At 37.2% G+C, this 20,228-nt stretch overlaps 1 protein-coding gene across 2 annotated transcripts in view; it reads right to left on the reverse strand.

Moving 5' to 3' along the window:
• Positions 1–512: 512 nt before the first annotated feature.
• The window catches only part of ZNF37A (zinc finger protein 37A), a 29,922-nt gene continuing 10,206 nt past the window's right edge, over positions 513–20,228 (reverse strand). For both annotated transcript variants that reach the window (XM_031031967.2, XM_031031969.2), the window contains exons 3-5: positions 18,183–18,309; positions 17,794–17,889; positions 513–8,534 (exon numbers count right to left, since the gene is read on the reverse strand). In XM_031031967.2, the coding sequence (XP_030887827.2) occupies positions 7,081–8,534; positions 17,794–17,889; positions 18,183–18,309 (1,677 nt within the window). In that variant the 3' untranslated portion in view covers positions 513–7,080. The remainder of the gene's footprint in view (positions 8,535–17,793; positions 17,890–18,182; positions 18,310–20,228) is intronic.

Genomic DNA, 20,228 nt, shown 5'->3' on the forward strand with positions numbered 1-20,228 from the left:
AATTCTGCAGCCTCCCCTATACTGGAGAAGAAATGAGTAAGAGAAAATATGTATATACAACATCATAATACAAATGTAGATGGTTCCTGTTATACTGGGGCTATGCAACTCATACCTAAGTAGATTTCTCATTGGAACATTTCAGCTGGATATTTTCTTCATATAATGGAAACCAATAGTGTTTGAACTCAAGTAGTACTGTCCACATCTGCTTTCATTAATTACCTTGATATTGCTTATTTTTTTAAAGATTTAGAGAGAGAGAACATGCATGGGCAGGGGAAGGGGCAGAGGGAGAGAGAGAGAATCCATAAGCAGAATCCCCAGCTGAGTGCGGAACCTGACTCGGGGCTCAATCCCAGGCCCCTGAGATCAGGACCTGAGCTGAAACCAAGAGTCAGCTGCCCAACCGACTGAGCAACCCAGGCACACCGGTATTGCTTATTCTGTGTAATTAGTACTTTCATTACACCTACTGGTGGACCCTGAGGCAGGTGAAAACTTCATAGACACAATGTCTGAATTCTTTATTGAAAAATCAATACATAACACTGGCCATATCCACTTTTATATGCCAGGAAACTGTGAGAGAACACATAGGAGATGTAGTAAAATTGTGGAGTATTATTTCACTTAACATATATATCGAATAAGATAAATTGGTTAGCTTTTAATAAGGAACACCATTGTTATCTGTCACATAGTGAAGGGAACAAAATATTTTACGTAGTAAACTCACAGAGATAAGCACTTATCACACAGGGATTCTTCACACACATGCTCACTGCTGTTATCCTAATTATTCATGGTGTGCTGTGTTTTTAAGTGAGATGGGAAGCTGCTGGAGGAATCTTAGCAGAGAGCGAACAATGTCAGACTTTCTGCTTTTATTAAGGAACATTTACACTCAAACATGAATATATATAAATAATTCACAATAAATTTTGTAAATTGAATACACCTACAATCAATATTGAGATAAAAAGAATACTATTAGCACCAGAGAAGCCCCCTTAAGTCAATCTCTGCAACCTGCCACCATCCAGGCAACCACCATCCCAACTTCTAACACCATGTATTACATCTGCCTGCTTCTTGAGTGGAAAAACACAGCACTTACTCTTCTGTGTTGTTTCTTTTGCATGCATACAATTGTGGTTCATTCATTCCTACTGCTGTAGAATACAGCACTGAACAAAGAGCACAATTTATGCATGCATTTCAGTGTTGGTGCCCATTCATGCTATTTCTACTTCTTCTGGGCTATTGAGAATACTACCACCATGATTATTCTTTCAGGAAACATATATTTCTGTTCGAGATACACCTAGAAGTATAATTACACAGCCAAAATTTACATGTATGTTCAGCTTTAGTAGAAAGAGTCCATTTTTCCAAAGTGCACAACTTACATTCCCACCAAACTTTTATTAGTCCCAGTTGCTTCAGATCTTCATTATCAGTTGGTGTTTTATCACTGTAGTCATTCTGGTGTGCAGTGGTATTGCATATTTGTTAGAATTTGCTTTTCCTTGATGACTAATGAAATTGAGCAACTTTCCACATTTACTGATCATTTAAGTATACTCTGTGAATTATGTTCAATCTGCTGCTCATTTTTCTCTTTCTTGCTGATTTGCTGGAGTTCCTTCTATATTCTGTAGAAGAGTCCTTGGTTTGAGATATGCATTGCAATTATCTTCTCCCAGTCTTTTAACTCCTATGTTTTTTTTGGTTTTTGTTTTTGAACAAACAGTTCTTAATTCTAATGTAGTCGAATCTATCTATGGTTTTGGTTTCTTGTTTAAGGTGTCTTAGCCAAAGTCATGATGCTCACCTATATTTTCTTCTGAAAGTGTTACCTTTCACATTTAGATGTAAATCCATACGAAACGAGTTTCTGTGTATGGTGGGTGGCTACAAAGTGTTTTTCTTACACATACAGAGAGCCAATTAACCCAGCACCATTTACCAAAAATGCCATCTTTTTACCACGATATCACAGTGTCACCTTGGTCATAGACGAATATATTGGGGCCTGTTTCTGGACATTGTTTATGCTTGTGCCTGAACCACCATCTTGATATCCAGCAGTCTAAGTCCTGCAGATTTGTCTATTTTCAGGTTGTCTTAACTAGGGTTAGTCATTGAATCTGCATACACATTTTAAATTCAGACTTGCTAATTTCTAATTAGCTGCTAGATGGTTTTTAGGGTTGCACTGAATCTACCATTCAATTTGGGGAGGGGGGAATGAGTCTTCAAAGTCATCAACACAGTGAGTATATCCTTCCATTTATTTTGGTCTTCAACATCCCTTAATTTGGCAATGAAGTTTTTGGATTTCTAGAACTTACTGTTTTAGGACTACTGTAAACCTAACAGCAATGTAACAGTAGTTAAAGTGTACATCTTGATATAATTTAATACACCTGTATAAGCATCACCACAATGTAGTGAACTTATCACCCGCAGGGATCACTGCCTAATGTCCACTGACATGAAAACAATTATTTCCTAGATTTTATCTGTTTCCCTTTTCCCTGTGTTTTTAGGCAGGCAGGTAAATCTGGTCTCTGCTACCCTATCCTGGGTGGATACAACTTTCCTGGTATCACTTATTTTCTATTTGTAGTTTATATATAGAAACAATTTTTGTACAGTGAGTTTGCTAATTCACTTACTTCTAATGACGTCTCCATAGATTTTTTTCACATTTCTATGCAATGATACCACCTACCAATAATGAGTTGTGCTTCGATCTCCCCAGTTTTATGCCTTACACTTCTTTTTCCTTTTTGCCTTACTGATAAGCTAGAGCCTTCAGTCCTATGTTAAACAGAAGTGGTAATAAGCATTCTTGTCTCATTCATATCAGGAAGAGATATCTCAGTATTTGTCTACTTGGTATGATGTTTGCTCTATGTTGGTTTCCTAGTTTTTGACGAGCTTTCCTTCCATTCCTAGTTTTGTTTTTTTAACTACAAATGGGTGTAAAGTTTTATCAAATATGTTTTCTGCATCTATTGAATTAATCAAGTGGCTTTACTTGCTTTTTCTACCGATGTGGTAGGTTACGTCAATTAACTTGAACTTTTAAATATTTATTCTGAAATAACTTCACACTTAAAAAAGTCACAAGCATAATACCAAAAAGATTCCCATATCCCCCTCACTCCGATTCCCCTAACTGCACTGCGCCTCCTCCATCTGTCCCTCGCATACTTGCACTCAAACACACAAATTATTAGTCTTTCTCTAAAGCATCTGAAAATAAGCTGCAGACATGAGGCTCCATTACCCCTACCTACTCCAGGGTGTATCTTCCACAAAGGCACCCAACAATCATCCAAGTCAGGAGATAAACACTGATAAACACCACCATCCAATCCATATGCTGAATTCTGCCAACTCTTCTAACAATGTCTAGTCTTCTTTTTGTTATTTTAAAATATCTCCAGTCTCAGAGTACCTGGGTGGCTCTGCCGGTTAAGAGTCCGACTCTTGGTTTTGGCTCAGGTCATGATCTCAGGGTCATGAGATCAAGCCCCACATAGGGCTCCCCACTCAGCAGGAAGTCTGCTTGAAGATTCTTTCCCTCTGCCCCTCCCGCTACTCACTCGATCACTCACTCTCTAAATAAATAAATCTTTAAAATAGATCAGTTTCCTCCAATCTGGAGCAGTTTTCATGTCCTTCACATTTTTAAAGACAATAGGCTTTGCATTCAGTAAAATAACCTTTCAAATGGGTTCACCTGGTATCTCCTCCTAAGTAAACACAGGTCATGCTTTCTTGGCAAAAATACCACACAGATGATGCTGGCTCTTCTCAGGGCATCCCATCAGGGGACACATCGTGTTGACCTGTCCTACTCCACTGGTGAGGTGAACTTTGATCACCTAATCATGTTGGTTTCTGCCGGGTTTAATCATAAAATTACCACTTTCACCTTTGCAGCTGATTAGTATTTTGTGGGGAAATTTCTGAAGATTATGTTAATATCATATTCTTCATCAAACCTCTACCCACACACTCTAGCCTATGTTGGCAACTACCACCTAAATCAACCACCACTCTGATGGCTGTTATGGTGTTTTCCTATTTCCATTATTCTCCCTACATTAATTGGCATCTTCTGTAAAGACAAGTTTTCCCTTCTCCATGAATTTACTCATTTATTTATATCACTATAAATTAATGGATTCACATTTTATTAAGTCTCTTGTATTCTGATGCTATTGTTATTTTTTGTCCGAACTGTCTCAGATTTGGCCAGTGGAACCTGTCCAAGATGGTACTTTTGTCTCCAAGAGTCTCTGAACATTTTCTGTCTGGTAGGTAAGATGATTCAGGTTCATCTTGTATTTCTTCCTATCTCTGACCTGGAAACTGCCATCACTCCAGAAACTTGGTCTCTTTTTTGGTGGAGGACAGCATTTAGAAATTAGTAAACTGGCACTTGGGTGTGCTCACTGCGCCTGGGGTATCACTGTGTGCAGGCCCTCTCAGCAGATAGATCCATAAAACACACACACACACGCACACACAACTTCTACGAGTTACATTTCAATCCAACACTCCGGGGTTTTCTAACTTTCCCCTTCTCCATTTTTATGAAAGCCTTCTCCAATCTGGCTCTCATCATCCGCAATACATTTTATTTGCTCAATGTTAAATATTTCAGCCATGCTGATCGTCTCTTCCAGCTGCCCTCAACACTCCTGATGCAGGTGTGCACCTCACCACAATACCTTTCTCATCCCCCAACGCAGGCCTGTTCTGACGTCCACTCTAGGAAGGGAAGGCAAGAGAGAAATACAGAAAGCACAAGGGAGAAAGAAGAACGTCAGAGGAAGAACTGGCCAAACTGATTTCATTTTAAATATTAAATCCTTTGGCTCCTCTAATAAACATTACTTGGTCCATGGATATGACTGGATTTTTTTAAATTTAGGATTATGCACCTTAATTCATAAAATACTGGTAACTTTACTTTCCTGAAATGTCTTTTACAGGTTTTGGTATCAAGGTTATACTGAGCTCACAAAATGAATTAGAAAAGTTCCATCTTCCTTTCTCTGGAAAAATTCATAAAAGCTTGGTATCAATTCCTTCTTAAATATTTGGAATAACTACAGTGAAGCCATCTGTTCTTAAGAGTTTTCTTTCTGGGCAGGTTTCTGTTTGTTTTTTTAAATACCAGGTATCATTTGCAATTGCAATAAGGTACAATCTACCTCTGAGATGACCTTGCTTTTACTGATAGCATGCTGTGCTCAGCAAGGGCCCAACCTACTGGCAGTTCCCAAATTCTAATCATTTTTTCTTAGTACTGAAAAAAAATCTACTTTCAGCTTTGCTTTTCAGGCTCCTGCCCTGTGCTGAGTCAGTCTTCTAAAAATTTCCTTAAAAACTGTCTATGTGTCTGACCTCTAATGTTTAAGAATTTTTCACTCCAGCCTTGACAGCCAAAAGCTCTGCTGGCTCTCGTCTCTGCCCTCCTAAGAATTCCAGCCTCCACCTGAGCCACGCTCAATACTCAGGCTCCTCTCTGTGGCCAGAACTGGCAAGTGCTCCCAGGTAAAACAGCTGCATTTTGCCTGTGTACTTTCTATGATTCACTCCTCTCCTGAATGTTACCTCTAGTCCTCTTTGCTTCTGCAGCAATAGGCTGCATTCAAATAGATGCTTTTTGTGATATTTTTCTAGTTGTTCTCAGTTAGTACACTGATCTGCTGTAAGCTACTATAACCCACCCAGTAGTAGTATCTACTTGTGCTTTTTTTTTTTTTTTAAAGATTTTATTTATTTATTTGAGACAGAGAGAATGAGAGACAGCATGAGAGGGAGGAGGGTCAGAGGGAGAAGCAGACTCCCTGCCGAGCAGGGAGCCCAATGCGGGACTCGATCCTGGGACTCCAGGATCATGACCTGAGCCGAAGGCAGTCGCTTAACCAACTGAGCCACCCAAGCGCCCTCTACTTGTGCTTTTTTAAAGCTCTATATTTAAGAATGCATTTTCATATATAATTGTTTCAGTTTTTTTAAATTGTTACATCACATATGAAAGGTGTTAAGTATGTGGAGAAATAGAGTTGGGTACAGTAAGTCACTCACAACAGGATGACACTTGCCAGGGAAGAAACCACCTATGCTCCACACTCACTTTTCCTACATTCACTATGTTGCATGCATAGCAACTCACCTTTCCCCTTTGATCCACTATTCCAGGATGAGCCACTCAAAATCAGTCTATCCCAGAATTACTAAAACATCCTGCTGGCAAGCTATTCCTACATGTGTCACCAGATCCAAAATCTCTCTCTTTTACCTGGACATCAGAAAGTCCTGTTGGTGGGTCCTCTTGCTAAAAGTCTTCTCTTGTTTTGCATATGCCTGAACAATAAGCCTCTGACGTGCTTACAACTGTGCTCCCAGTGTGGTGTGTTTTCACGTCTAATACCTTAAACAGAGGGGAACAACGGACCTGGCAAGGGGCCAAAGTGTATCTTTACAAAAATAAAACACTATTTCTAAATGAAAAGTTCTCCACATTTCCTCAATTGCTAGAAACCCTTCAAAATCTCTGATGTATAAGCTTAGATTTAACTTAAAGCTTCCACATATTTAAAATATTTTCTCTAGTAATTTCCAACATCGACCAGATCCTACTTCAAGCACTTCACACAAGTCATCACCTCAGAGTAAATATTTTCCTATAGTTTCCTATAATTTGTGCATTTTCTAAGGCCCGGGGATAAAGTCTTCTCTACCCTACGAATGCTGATAGAGGTTTCTAACTTATGTGTTTTCTTTGATGTTTAGTGAGGTGTGGCTTTGGGCAAAAGGTTCCCTATATTCATTCACCAATAGGTTTTCTCCACTGAGTTTTCTGATATACAGTATGGTTCAAATTCCAACACAAAAGTTTTCTATATTCCATAGCTTCATATCATTCTCTCCCCTCTCTAAGTTCTCTGCTATATTGTGAGAACTGACTTTAGGCCAAAGATGTTATTAAAATCATTGTATCAATGGATTTTTCTCTCCATTTGTGTTTTCTATAAACTCTTGACTTCACCCAGAGTGATTTCCCTCATTTATTACATTTATAGGGTTTCTCCCCAAATGTGTTCGTTGATGTACCGTGAGTTTAGACTTCACATAGAATGATTTTCCACAAACATTACATTCATAGGGTTTTTCCCCCGTGTGTGTTCTATGATGTGCAATGAGTTTTGACTTTACACAGAATGATTTTCCACATTCATTACATTCATAAGGTTTCTGTCTTATGTGAGTTCTCTGATGAACAATTAGGGCTGACTTCTGACGGAAATTTTTCCCACATTCATTACATCCAAAAGGTTTCTCCCCTGTGTGTCTTCTCTGATGTTCTGTGAAACCTGAGGAGTAGCAGAAAAATTTTCCACATTCAGTACATTCATAGGGTTTCTCACCTGTGTGAGTTCTCAGATGTTTGGTAAGAGTTGACTTCTCAGAGAAGGATTTCCCACATTCGTTACATTCATAAGGTTTTTCCCCTGTGTGAGTTCTTTGATGTTTAATGAGGTCTGATTTTCTGAGAAAGGCCTTCCTACATTCATAACATTCATAGGGCTTCTCCCCTGTGTGTGTTTTTTGATGTACAGTAAGGACGGACTTAAATGAGAAGGCTTTCCCACATTCACAACACTCATATGGTTTCTCCCCTGTGTGTTTTCTCTGATGTTGAGTGAGGGTAGACTTTTCACTGAAGGATTTCCCACATTCCTGACATTCAAAAGGTTTCTCCCCTGTGTGAATTCTCTGGTGTTTAATGAGGTCTGAATTCTTGTAGAAAGTTTTCCCACATTCATGACATTCACAAGATTTTTCCCCTGTGTGTGTTCTCTGATGTCTTGTGTGGGCTGACTTCTGGTTGAAGGTTTTTCCACATTCATGACATTCATAAGGTTTTTCTCCTATGTGTGTTCTCTGCTGTACACCAAAGACTAACTTTTCACTAAAAAGTGTTCCACATTCATTATACTCAAGTATATTGTCAATTGAGTGGGTTCTCTGAATTGGAATGAGGTTTGACTTCTGGCTGAAAGGCTGAACACTCTGATGCTCAAAGAGAATGGATTCCTCAAAGAAGTTTTCTCCACATTCATTAAATTCACAGTGATTCTCTCTTGGATGTATTCTCTGATGAGCAATGAGAGATGACATATCACAGAAGATCTTCCCATATTCAGTGTATTCACAGGTATTCTTCCCTGTGTAAGCTTTCTTATTTACAACAAAGAGTGAATTCTCATGGAAAGCTTTCCTACATTCACTGTATTCAAAAGGTTGCTCCAAAATTTGAATTTTCTGATGGTGAACAAAGTCGTCATTAAGGTGGAAGCCATTCCCATTTTTATTATATTCATAAGGTTTCTCTTCAGAATGAATTCTTTCATATTTATCATTATGGAGCCAATTTCTACCTTTGTTAAACTCATTGAACTTCTTTCTTGAATAGTTTCTACTGTTATTAATTAATTCTGAAATATAAATAGAGTAACAAGGAAGATTAGTTGACAAGGATATTTAGGAGAAACAAAATTAATTAGGTTTCAGGGAGTGAACAAGCTTAGTTCATTATCTCCTCATGTCTCGATTATAACAACAGTATACACACTTCCAGTCTCATCTCTCTTTTCCATTCCACACAATAACAACAAATCAAATTTCTAAGACCTCTAATTCAAAAGGGAATGGTACGATAACGCTATCTCTAATATCTCTAATTCTGTTTCTAGCTCTGATGCACCAGGAATAAAAACACACAACAAAATAGCAAAAACAATGAGTGGTCAAGCCATCCTTGCCACAGGATCAGATTTACAGCTCTTTTGATTTATAGTATTTTCCCTTTATTCCATCAGAGTTGTTCAATAGTGTGGACTTCTCCTGGCCATCAAACCCTCTTCCAATGTTTTCTGGCTTTCTCCCAACCAAATCTCACCTCATTTAACATTAGTCTTCAATCCTGCATATATATATATATATATATATATGCTTTTATATCTCTGCATAACATGAAAGCCTACAATTCTAAACCTGAACCTGGAACTTTCATTTACCTGTACCTTAATATTTTTTGGTTATGCATACCTGTCTTTACTCCTCTGCTATCTATAATACTATATTTGTAATAATGTATCATACAATTCCATAGAATGCCAATACTAATACTACTGAGTCCAATAACCTAAGAACTGACAATATTTTTTTAAAGGTATCACCCTGAAGCAAACATATCATTGTATCTGGATTCAGATTAGAACCAAACCATCAATTTACAAATCTAGAATGAATATATTTTATTCTTGTAAGCCCAGCTGTTTGTCCCCATAAATTGTTCATTCTCATCCATAATCTTATATTCAAGTTCTTTCATTCTGTTAGTTTACAGTCCAATAATGTTTTTAAAAAGTTGCCTTCCCAAATCTCCCCATCACTTTCAGCTTCATTTGCTAAAAAGAAAAAGAAAAAAAAAAAAGAAAGGCCTATAACATGAACAAACATTTCTCCAAAGAAAATATAAAGATGATCAAAAGACACATGAAAAGATACTCAAAATCAGTCATCATCAGGGAAATACAAATCAAAACCACAATGAGATATCACCTCACACCTGTTAGAATGGCTAAAATCAACAACACAGGAAACAACAGATGTTGGCAAGGATGTGGAGAAAAAAGAACCCTCATGTACTGTTTGGTGGGAATGCAACTGGTGTAGCCACTGTGGAAAACAATATGGAGGATTCTCAGAAAGTTAAAAATAGAACTACCCTATGATCCAGCAACTGCACCCCTGAGTATTTACCCAAAGAATACAAGCACACTAATTCAAGAGATACATGTACTCCTATATTTATAACAGCATTATTTACAATAGTCAAATTATGATGGCAGCCCAAGTGTTCATCAATTGACAAATGGATAAAGAAGATGTGGTGTACACACACACACACACACACACACACACACACACACACAATGCAATATTACTCAGCCATAAAAAAGAATGAAATCTTGCCATTTGCCAGGACATGGATGGAGCTAGAGAATATAATGCTAAGTGAAATAAGCCAGTCAGAGAAAGACAAATACCATATGATTTCACTCACATGTGGAATTTAAGAAGCAAAACAAATGAGCAAAGGGAAAAAGAAAGAGAGAAACCAAGAAATAGACTCTTAACTACAGAGAACAAACAGATGGTTACCAGAGGGGAGGTGGAGGGAATGGGTGAAATAGGTGATGGGGATTAAGTAGCACACTTGTCGTGATGAGCACTGGGTGATAAAATAAAAAGTTAAAAAAAAAAAAAGTCTGTTTGTATAATTTAACACAAACATGAGCTACGCTGCTATAACAACGTCTTTGTTAAACACTGAATTTTTAAATATTTCACGCAGCTCTGATTTTCATTCAACTATGTTTCTGGCAGCCATAACTCTACCTATGATTTTCTTTCAACACTCTGAATAGATATTAAGTCAATGGTATTTAACAAATGGTTTTCATCAGAATTAACTGGAAAGCTTTACCAAACACAAGCTTTTAGGCATCATACTGAAAGATTTAGTGGTTTAATGTCTGTACTTTTAAAAATACTTCTGTAAAAACCAGCAAATATGGTAAAATGCTAATGAAAGATCAAAAAAAGCATGTATAGAATAATATATTTAATATTTATGATATTAATAATGTTAGTTTTATTATGAAAATAAATATTTAAATGTTATTAACAAATCTATATAAACCCCATCAAAAGTGTCCTGTTCCTCTTAGGACTTGATGTGTGTGTGTATGAGGAGGATGACATGGAGTTGGCTTTCATATTCCATGATAATTTTTAAAATGAGCATGTGTTACTTCTGTTCAGAAGGAACAAGAATGATAACACAGGCATGATTTTTCAGTCTCTACGTCAAGGTATAGCTGACAAATCAGAATCTAATGACTGATGACCTGGCATGTATGTTTACAAAGAGTTTATGGTAATGACTTTCTGAATTATTATGGAAATCTGGCTCTATGTGGTCCATGGTCAAGCAAAATCATTAATAATGTGCAATTCTGGATTATTAAAGAGTGAAACCAAGATCTTTCTCTTTGGAAGATCAAAATCCGGGGGTGGGGGGGGTGGAGAGAAGTCTCATAAAATACCATTACCTAATTATATGACCAGGAAATAACTTTTTTTTTATTATGTTATGTTAATCACCATACATTACATCATTAGTCTTTGATGTAGTGTTCCATGATTCATTGTTTGCGTTTAACACCCAGTGCTCCATGCAGAACGTGCCCTCTTTGATGGACAAACATAGAAGGAGAAGTGAGCTGAAGTATTCAATGAGCTTGTCTTGGCAAAAGAAATTTGGGATAAAAATTATAAAACATATGTAATGAAAACAAGAAGCCATTACTTGATGTCAGGCACTGTTTCCATACCCTTTGTTGTTTCGGTTTCTCATTTATAACCTCCATATTTCCTACTATACTTTCAGCATTATCTTTTCTACCTGTTTTTTCAAATTGTGTTTTGATTACTCAGCTATTTTATTCCTTTTTTTCCCCAATTATTTCCTATGATATAACACAGCTCATAATACATCTTCCTGCGGTCTTACTATCTCTTTCAGAACCTCTTATTTGCCTGTTTTATGTTCTTGCACACCCAAAGCCATTATTTTATTGTTAATTTTTATTAAAAACTAGTAACAATATTTAGGCATTACATGACAACATTTTTCACATGAATTACCACTTGTTTGTCCTGTCTTCTCCTATTTCTTGTAATAACTTTGCATATATCTTGTGATGGCTGTTTTTTTGTTTTTTTGTTTTTTTAATTCCTGAGCACTGAAGGAGATGGATTTTTCCTGTTCCAGCTATTTTCTGATCCAGCTTTCCCATGGGGTGAACTGAGAACCGTATTCCAAACTGGCAGGAATAAGGGCACTGCATGCTCTCCTCAATCTTTACTATTCTTCAACTGAGAGAAGTCTTTTTAGTTTTTTCAAGTATAAAGTCTTCTTCATTTTCTACTACTTCACAGATGGACTGCAGCTTTCCAACACAGCTTGTGCCTATGAGTCCTCATTCTACCCCATCCCTCTGCTTCTCAGGAAGAAACCCGGTACAGAGATCTAGCACCATCCTAAAAGTCCTTCCTGCTGTTCTACAAGATTAGGTTTGACAATTTGAGGTTCCATCTTTGAAAGGAGCAGCTCTGAAATCTTTAGCTCAGCACACACCTCCACCTGGTATTTCACAGCTATTGGCAACCCCTTCCCCTTGTTTTGCTGTTGAGAGTTAAACTTTCTGCTTGTTCTTTCAAAAGTGATGTTTGATTTGCATCTGCTAGTTCTTCTTGTATTCCTGTTCCTAAGAAGTCAAGGTTAAAATGCCAACTTTATGCTTCCATCTTCAAACCTGAGGTCCATTTACTTCTCCTTGAAATACATACTTCTCTTGGTCTCCAGAATATCATATTCTCTCAACTTTAGTCCATCCTCACAGATTCCTCCTATAGTCCCCACTGCTCAATCCTCATCTTTATCACTTCTAAACCTCTAAACCTCATGGTGCCCCAGGATTCAGCCATGAGACCACGTCTCTCCTTTATTTATACTCATGAGCAAGAAGATCTCATACAGTTCCCATGACTTTGAACATCTTCACACCGCTGATGTCCACACTTACATATTGTTATATACAGTGTAACCTCCAAAAAACTAGTAATTTTCTGAAAGAATATATGACTAAAAGCTAATAGAGACAAAAGAATATAATAATTTAAAAATCCAAGAGGAGGGACGCCTGGATGGCTCAGTTGGTTAAGCGTCTGCCTTCAGCTCAGGTCATGATCCCAGGGTTCTGGGATCGAGTCCCACATCAGGCTCCTTGCTCAGCGGGAAGCCTGCTTCTCCCTCTGCCTGCCGCTCCCCCTGACTGTGCTCTCTCTCTCTCCAGTAAATAAATAAAATCTTAAAAACATATAAAAAAATAAAGCATTGAATTAAGTTAAAAAAAAAGTTTGTTTAAATCCAAAAGGAGTTGTGAAATGAGGAATAAGAGAAGAAAGAAGACATGGTACATAAAGAAAAGAAATAGCAAGACTGTAGGCTTAAGTCCAATTATACCAGTAAACATAATTGGACTAAATAATATAAATAAGAAATTTTAAATGTCAGACTAGATTTAACAAACAACTACTGCTTTCAGTTTATAAGAGACACACTTTAAATATAAGAACATGGTAAGGCTGACAGTAAAGGATGGAAAAGAAAGCTGGTGTGGCAACGCTAACACCAGACTCAGACTTAAAGGCAAAAGTATCACTGCATATATGGAGACAGGCACTGCATAATGGTTGAAGAGTCCATTAAAAAGTGAAATGTAACAATCCTAAATTCCTATTTGCCTACTAATACAGCTTCAAGAAATATCACAGTTGGAGACTTTAAAACGTCTTAGTATCTGACAGAACAGCAGACAAAAGACAATCAGAATACAGAAGAGCTGAAAAAATACCACTGTAGAACATTATACAAAACAATTAAAGACTATACCTTCTTCTCAAGTGAGCATGGAACATTTATGAAAACAGACAGTATCGACAAATTTCAAGCAACTGAATTTATTTCAAGAAACTGAAATTCTCTGTATTAAATTAGAACTCAAGAACTGAAGGATAACTAGAAAAAAATGATTTTAGAAGCAACTCACTTCTCAACATCCCTGCTTGATGCTCCTACATTTTCCCTGTGGAACACCTCCAGGTGTCATGCACACCAGAGAAGGGGGGCAAGTGAAATGGTGTCATGAACAAGGGGGACTGCCTTCAGGAAGTCCCTCTGAAAATAGGACAAAATCAAATATTTGGACTGGTATTGGGGATGGGGAGTCTAAAGCTTACCAGACAGTGAGAAGTCATGCTGGGGGCCTAACAACTGCAAAATCGTTATTTCCAGGTGTACCCTCTGGGACTGTGCTTGCGTGTGTGCATGTGTGAAAATAAGGCATTAACTTGCAATCTAAGTGTGATCTGCACCCAGGGGTGGTTATCAGAAACACTCAAGTATTTGAGGAAATACCTGGTGGTGCACAGACCTCAGACATGCCCTCTGGGAGCAGGTTTACTGCCTATAGTGTGGTTATTCTGCTAGAAAGAGGTACAGAATCTGTTCCTGTCTTGAGGTGAAATGCTTCATGACCCGGCCGCAGCCTGGAAGGCATTCAAGTCAGCTTCAACAGGCTGGCCAGAGCTCTATGGATAACAGAATGTGCCACGGACTTCTTTCTTGCAGGCCAAGGCTAAGTCTGGGCAAAATACTAATACGAATGCAGCCCCTGGTTTGATGCCTTGGGCCAGGTAAAAAAAAAAAAGTGAATGGAAATACCTGAAGAGCATCTAGCTTTCTAAGATAGACCTTGATGGTTAAAGACTAAACCAAAATTATGGAGGAATGGCACACATACGGAAAAACTGGCAAGAAGTCAGAAATAAAATGAGTGGTTGTGTGGGGCTGTAGGGAAAATAAATTTTGTTTCTGCACAGCTAGGACTTCTTGAGCAAATCTCAATAAAACTTGGAGCTTAAAGTAAAAGAATGAGGCTTGGAAAGTAATTTATGACTAATTAGATAGAGACAGACTCCAGAGAGACTCACATTTCAGTGGGGGCGCTGGAACTGGGGGCCCTGGTGACATCCTGGGTATAAGGCTGGAGACAATGGTCTTCTTTCTCCCCTGAAGAAATGTACTCATAGTCCAAAGGGTTAGAGTGTGAACTCAGGATCCTTCCCAAGGGAGGAAAGGTTTTCCTCTCTCCTTTTAAAAGGGTAGGGGGACAGCTACCTCTCCCTTCTATAGAAACACCCACATTCATTTTATCAGTATTTTTCACCCAAAATACCAACTTTGTATTTTTGTGTAGAACACCTGGTTTCTGTCTCATTGCTTCAAGAGTAAGAAACTGAGGTACACTGGAACCACAAAGTTGTTACTTAGCTTTAAGCAAATACTAATTCATCTGCTCTGTTCCAGGAACCTCATGTGTTGTATTTATGGTAAAATACTAAAAATTTAACAGTCTGAAATTTAAAATCTCCACCAAGAGATAACTTCAGACCCAGAAAAGCTTCATAAGTGAAATCTATCAAACATTAAATAACATAATCTCACATAATATCATCCATAGAATAGCAAAGTATAAAACACTGCTCAACTCATCTTACGAAAGTAGTACAATCTTCAACCCCAAACCTGAAAACATTACAATAAAGGACAATTAAGGATAATAGTTCTCATGAACACACACACACACAGAAAAATCCTACATAAAATAGTGAAAAGCCAAATTCAGTGATTGCAAGAGCAAAATACATTATGATGGAGGATATATTTCAGACATAATAGGTTGGCTTAACGTTGGAAAATTAATCAAGATTACTCACCATATTAACAGAATAAATATGAAAAAGCATGATTATCTCAATACATGCAGAAAAAGTATTTGACAAAATCCAATACTCATTCATGATTCAAAAAAGGGGGGGGCACCCAGGTAGCACAGTCAGTTAAGCATCTGACTCTTGGTTTTGGCTCAGGTTGGCTCAGGGTTCTAAGATCGAGCCACATTGGGCTCCCTGCTCAGCACGGAGTCTGCTTAACACACTCCCTCTCTCCCTCTAACACACTCTCTCTCTCCCTCTCCCCACCACGCACATGCTCATTCTGTCTCTCTAAAATAAATAAATAAATCTTTAAAAACAAAAACCCTCTTAGGAAATTAGGAATAGAAGAGAACTTCCTCAAAATGATAAGGCATATTTATAGAAATCCTTCAGTTAAAATCAAAATTAATTCTAAAATACTCAATAGTTTCTCTCTGAAGTCAAGAATAAGACAAAGATGTTCACCTTCACCACTTCCGTACAACATGTTACTGTCATTCTTAGCCAGTACAATAGGCAAAGAAAAGAAAAAAGGTATAAACATTAGGAAGGAGAAGTAAACTTGGCTTTATTCATAGAGAACACAATTATTGACCTAAAAATTTTTAAGAAATCTATAAAACAACCCCCAGAATAAGTAAACTTAGCAAAGTTGCAGGATACACGGCCAGTGTGCAAATACCAACTGTTTTTCTATACACTAGCATTAGATGTCAATTCTCTCCAAAATGATCAATGTAATCCCAATAAAAGCCCTAAAACAGTAGGTATAGGCATATGGGTGTGTGTGTGTGTGCACGCACACGTGCACGCGCATTTGTGAAAACTGACAAGCTGATTCTAAAATTTATATGAAGATGCAAAAGCTCATAGTATCACAGCATTGTCCATAATATCTGGAAACATAGAAATTATTTTAATATATTTTGTAGATTAAAATGTTCTTGGCAACATTCTGTATTCATGCTATAGCCAGGCAACCTTGAAGAAAATAGCAAAGCTAGAAGGCTAACACTGCCAGATGTCATGACTTACAATTAAATTATAAAGATAAAAGACAATGGTATTGTCAAGAAGATGGATAAATCACCCAATGGAACAAAACAGAAAGCCCAGAAACAAAACCACAAATATATGGTCACCTGATAAATAACAAAGATAAAACCACAATTCAGCAGGAGAAAGGACAGTCTTTTTAACTGTCATCAGAAGTCCTCAAGAGAATGGTAAGACAAGACATAATTGAGAAATGGTATTTTCAATAAATACATCTGCCAAAGATTCATATTTGGAATCTATTTTAAAACTTCTATAATTCAATAGAAAAAGACTAATGATCCAATAAAACAATACAGGCAAAAGACCTGAACAGTTAACTTTGCTAAAGAAAATCCAAATAGCCAACAAACATATGAAAAGATGCTCAACATCATCAGTCATCAGAGAAATGGGAATGAAAACCTAATGAGATAGCACAACACAATGACTAAAATGGCTAAATTAGATGGACGATACCAAGTGCTCACAATAACAAACTGCATTTAAAGCTCTCATACACTGTCAGTGGCAATACAATTCCGTACAACCTCTCTGGAAAACTGTTTAAACTAAAAAATATTGCTAAAGCTAAATATGTGATTACTCTACCCAGCAAGTCCATTTCTGGTCATACATCTAACAGAAGTAAGTGTTTATGTCCTCCTCAAAAAGACACACACAAGAATATTTATAAATGTTTTTCAAATACCTCAAAACTCAAAACAAGTATGTTTCAAAACAATATGTTTCAAATATGTATCCTAACGATGTTTTAACAATATAATAAAGAGATAAACTCTGGGATAGTCACAATGGAATGCCACACAGCAATATAAAGCAATAAACTAATGATATACACAACATGGATGTTTCTCATGGACATAATACTGAACCAAAGTAGCCAGATACTATATATATAAATATTCTATATACACATATGTACAGTAAGAATACATATACACATATATAGTACATGTGTGTACACTTAAGATCTGTGTACTTAACGCTATATAATTTATTCCTAAAGGGGAAAAAAAGATAACATTTCTGTATAAAAGTGACACTGGGAGATACTGGATGATTCAGTGACTGAATATTTGAGTCATGTCAACATGCTACTTCCAAAGGTCCAGAGCCTCTAAAAGGTGATTCCTGATGACATTTCAATGGCCTTAAAGCTCTGAACTAACCCTTTGTGATCTAATTTCCTCCTAAACTCCATCTGGCTCATACGTACTAACTCACCTGGGTCACTCTGGCTTGGGATCTCTTCCTCTAATATCCACGGCTCCTCTCCTTGCTCCAACTTGAGGATCACTTCTGGTTTAGGAATGGAACACCCTGTGAATGAGAGGTGTGTGATTTGGGACAAACTGGATGAGCTTCAGGGCCTCTGAAAGTGGAGGACATAATAACTCAAAAGACTATATAATAAAAAAAAAAAAAATTAACTTAATCCCTGTTATGAGGGAGAAGAAAACAAATTCCTTCTGATAACCAAAAGAGGTAAGTCAACCTTGACCTCCAAATTCCAAAGCTAAATATTATTATATTCTACAAAAACTCTGCAAGTTTCTGTAAATAAAAAAAGACACACATAGCGGGGGTCTCCGTGAGAAACAAACACTACCTACCCACTGAGACAAGGTGACTGTAGTTCTCCAGCATCACATCCCTGTACAGGGTTCTCTGAGCAGGGTCCAGGTGCTGCCACTCCTCCTGGGTGAAGCCCACAGTCACATCCCTGAATGACAAGGATCCCTAGAAAAGCACATTTCTGCTCAGTCTGAAGTGATCAGAATCAGGTGATTTGAAAAAAAGAAGTTCAAAGACTAATTCTTACCATTTTTTACTGTTGAAAACTGGCCAGAAAATGTTACTACGGACCTCTACTATATAGCTTATTTTGTGTTATACTTTGTGAGTAAAAAAAAATAATAATAATAGAAATACCATTGGTGAATTATTTTGTTATTTAATACAAAAAATCTGAGTGCTGACATGTACCTGGAACTGCCCTAGTTTCTGAGAATTCCAAGTTGAATAAAATACTCTTCCTGGTCTCAAAGAAGTTATTCTCATAAGGAAACATACGAAGACATAGCTACCATAGGACTTAAAGAATCCACACCACGAACACATGCAACACAGACAGGAATTATAAAGGGATTCTGTGCAAGTTCCCATGCTCTGACTGCAGACCGGTGTCTCTGATCACACAGATGCAAAGAGGCACACAGCCACTGTTGATGCATTTCCCCCAGTTGTTGCAAGTCCCCTTCAGTTTGTGTTTTTCCCTTTTCATTTTCTCCTCCTTCATTCTTTGCTTTTCCCCCTTCAAGAACCAGACATTGAAGACCAAGACATTCAAAAACAACTGCATATACTAGGAGAATAAGAAAGTAACTGTGCATACCCAAGGAAAGGCTCAGAATACACCTAAGAAGACATTAAGTTTACACATCAGGCTGGTCCTTGGCACAGAGAAAGCCTACGACAATCAAAAAATAAATAAAAATAAACAAAACAATAAGAAAATACAGCAAATATTGCAGAATGGGGAGAATCTGATTTTCAGAGTTACCACATTATTAGATTCAAATGCCCAGTGTTCAATCAAAAAATCACAAGGCATACAAAGAAACAGGAAAATATGAAACCATAAAACTCCTAGAAAAAACATAGGTGGTAAGCTCCTTGACATAGGTCTAGGCAATGATTTTAGATTTGACACCACAAGCAAAAGCAACAAAAGAAAGAATAAATAAGTGGGACTACATCATAACTAAAAATGTTTGCACACTGAAAAAAATCATCAACAAAATGGAAAGGCAACCTACTAAATAGGAGAAAATATTTCCAAGTAATATATCTAATAAGGGACTGACATCCAAAATATATAAAGAACTCATACAACTCATTTGTAAAAAAAAAAAAAAAGAATCTGATTAAAAAATGGGCAAAAGATCTGAATAGTCATTATTCAAAGACACACAGATGGCTAATAGGTTCATTAAAAAGATTCTCAAAATCATTAATTATTAGGGAGATGCAAATCAAGACCACAATCATATTACCTTATACCTGTTAGAATGGCTATCAAAAACACAAGAAGTAACAACAGGTGTTGGCGAGGATGTAAAGAAAAGGAACCCTTGTGCACTATTGGAGGGAATGTAAACTGGTGCTATGGAAAACAGGATGGAGGGTCTTCAAAAAACTAAAACTAGAACTATCATATGATCCAGCAAGTCCACTTCTGGGTATTTATCCAAAGAAAAACATTAACTCAAAAGGTTATATACACCCCCATGTTTACTGCAGCATTATTTACAATATCTAAGATACGGAAACAACCTAATAAGTCCATCCACAGATGAATGCATAAAGAAATTGTGGTATATATATATACAATGGAATATTATTCAACCATAAAAAAGAATGAAACCTTGCCATTTACAACAACATGGATGGACTTTGTGGCATTATGCTAAGTGAAATAAGCCAGAAAGAGAAAGACAAGTACCCTGTGATCTCTCCGATATGTGGAATCTTAAAAAAAATTACGTTCATACAGAAAACAAATCGGTGATTGCCAGAGGTGGGGGGATGGAGTGGGGGAAATGGGTGAATTCTTCTTTATTTGTTTAAATAAATTGTTTTAAAGAGAAAAGAAACCT

The sequence above is a fragment of the Leptonychotes weddellii genome, chromosome 6 (genome assembly GCF_054177405.1).
Source record: "Leptonychotes weddellii isolate Sample4059 chromosome 6, ASM5417740v2, whole genome shotgun sequence".
Classification (NCBI taxonomy): Eukaryota; Metazoa; Chordata; class Mammalia; order Carnivora; family Phocidae; genus Leptonychotes; species Leptonychotes weddellii.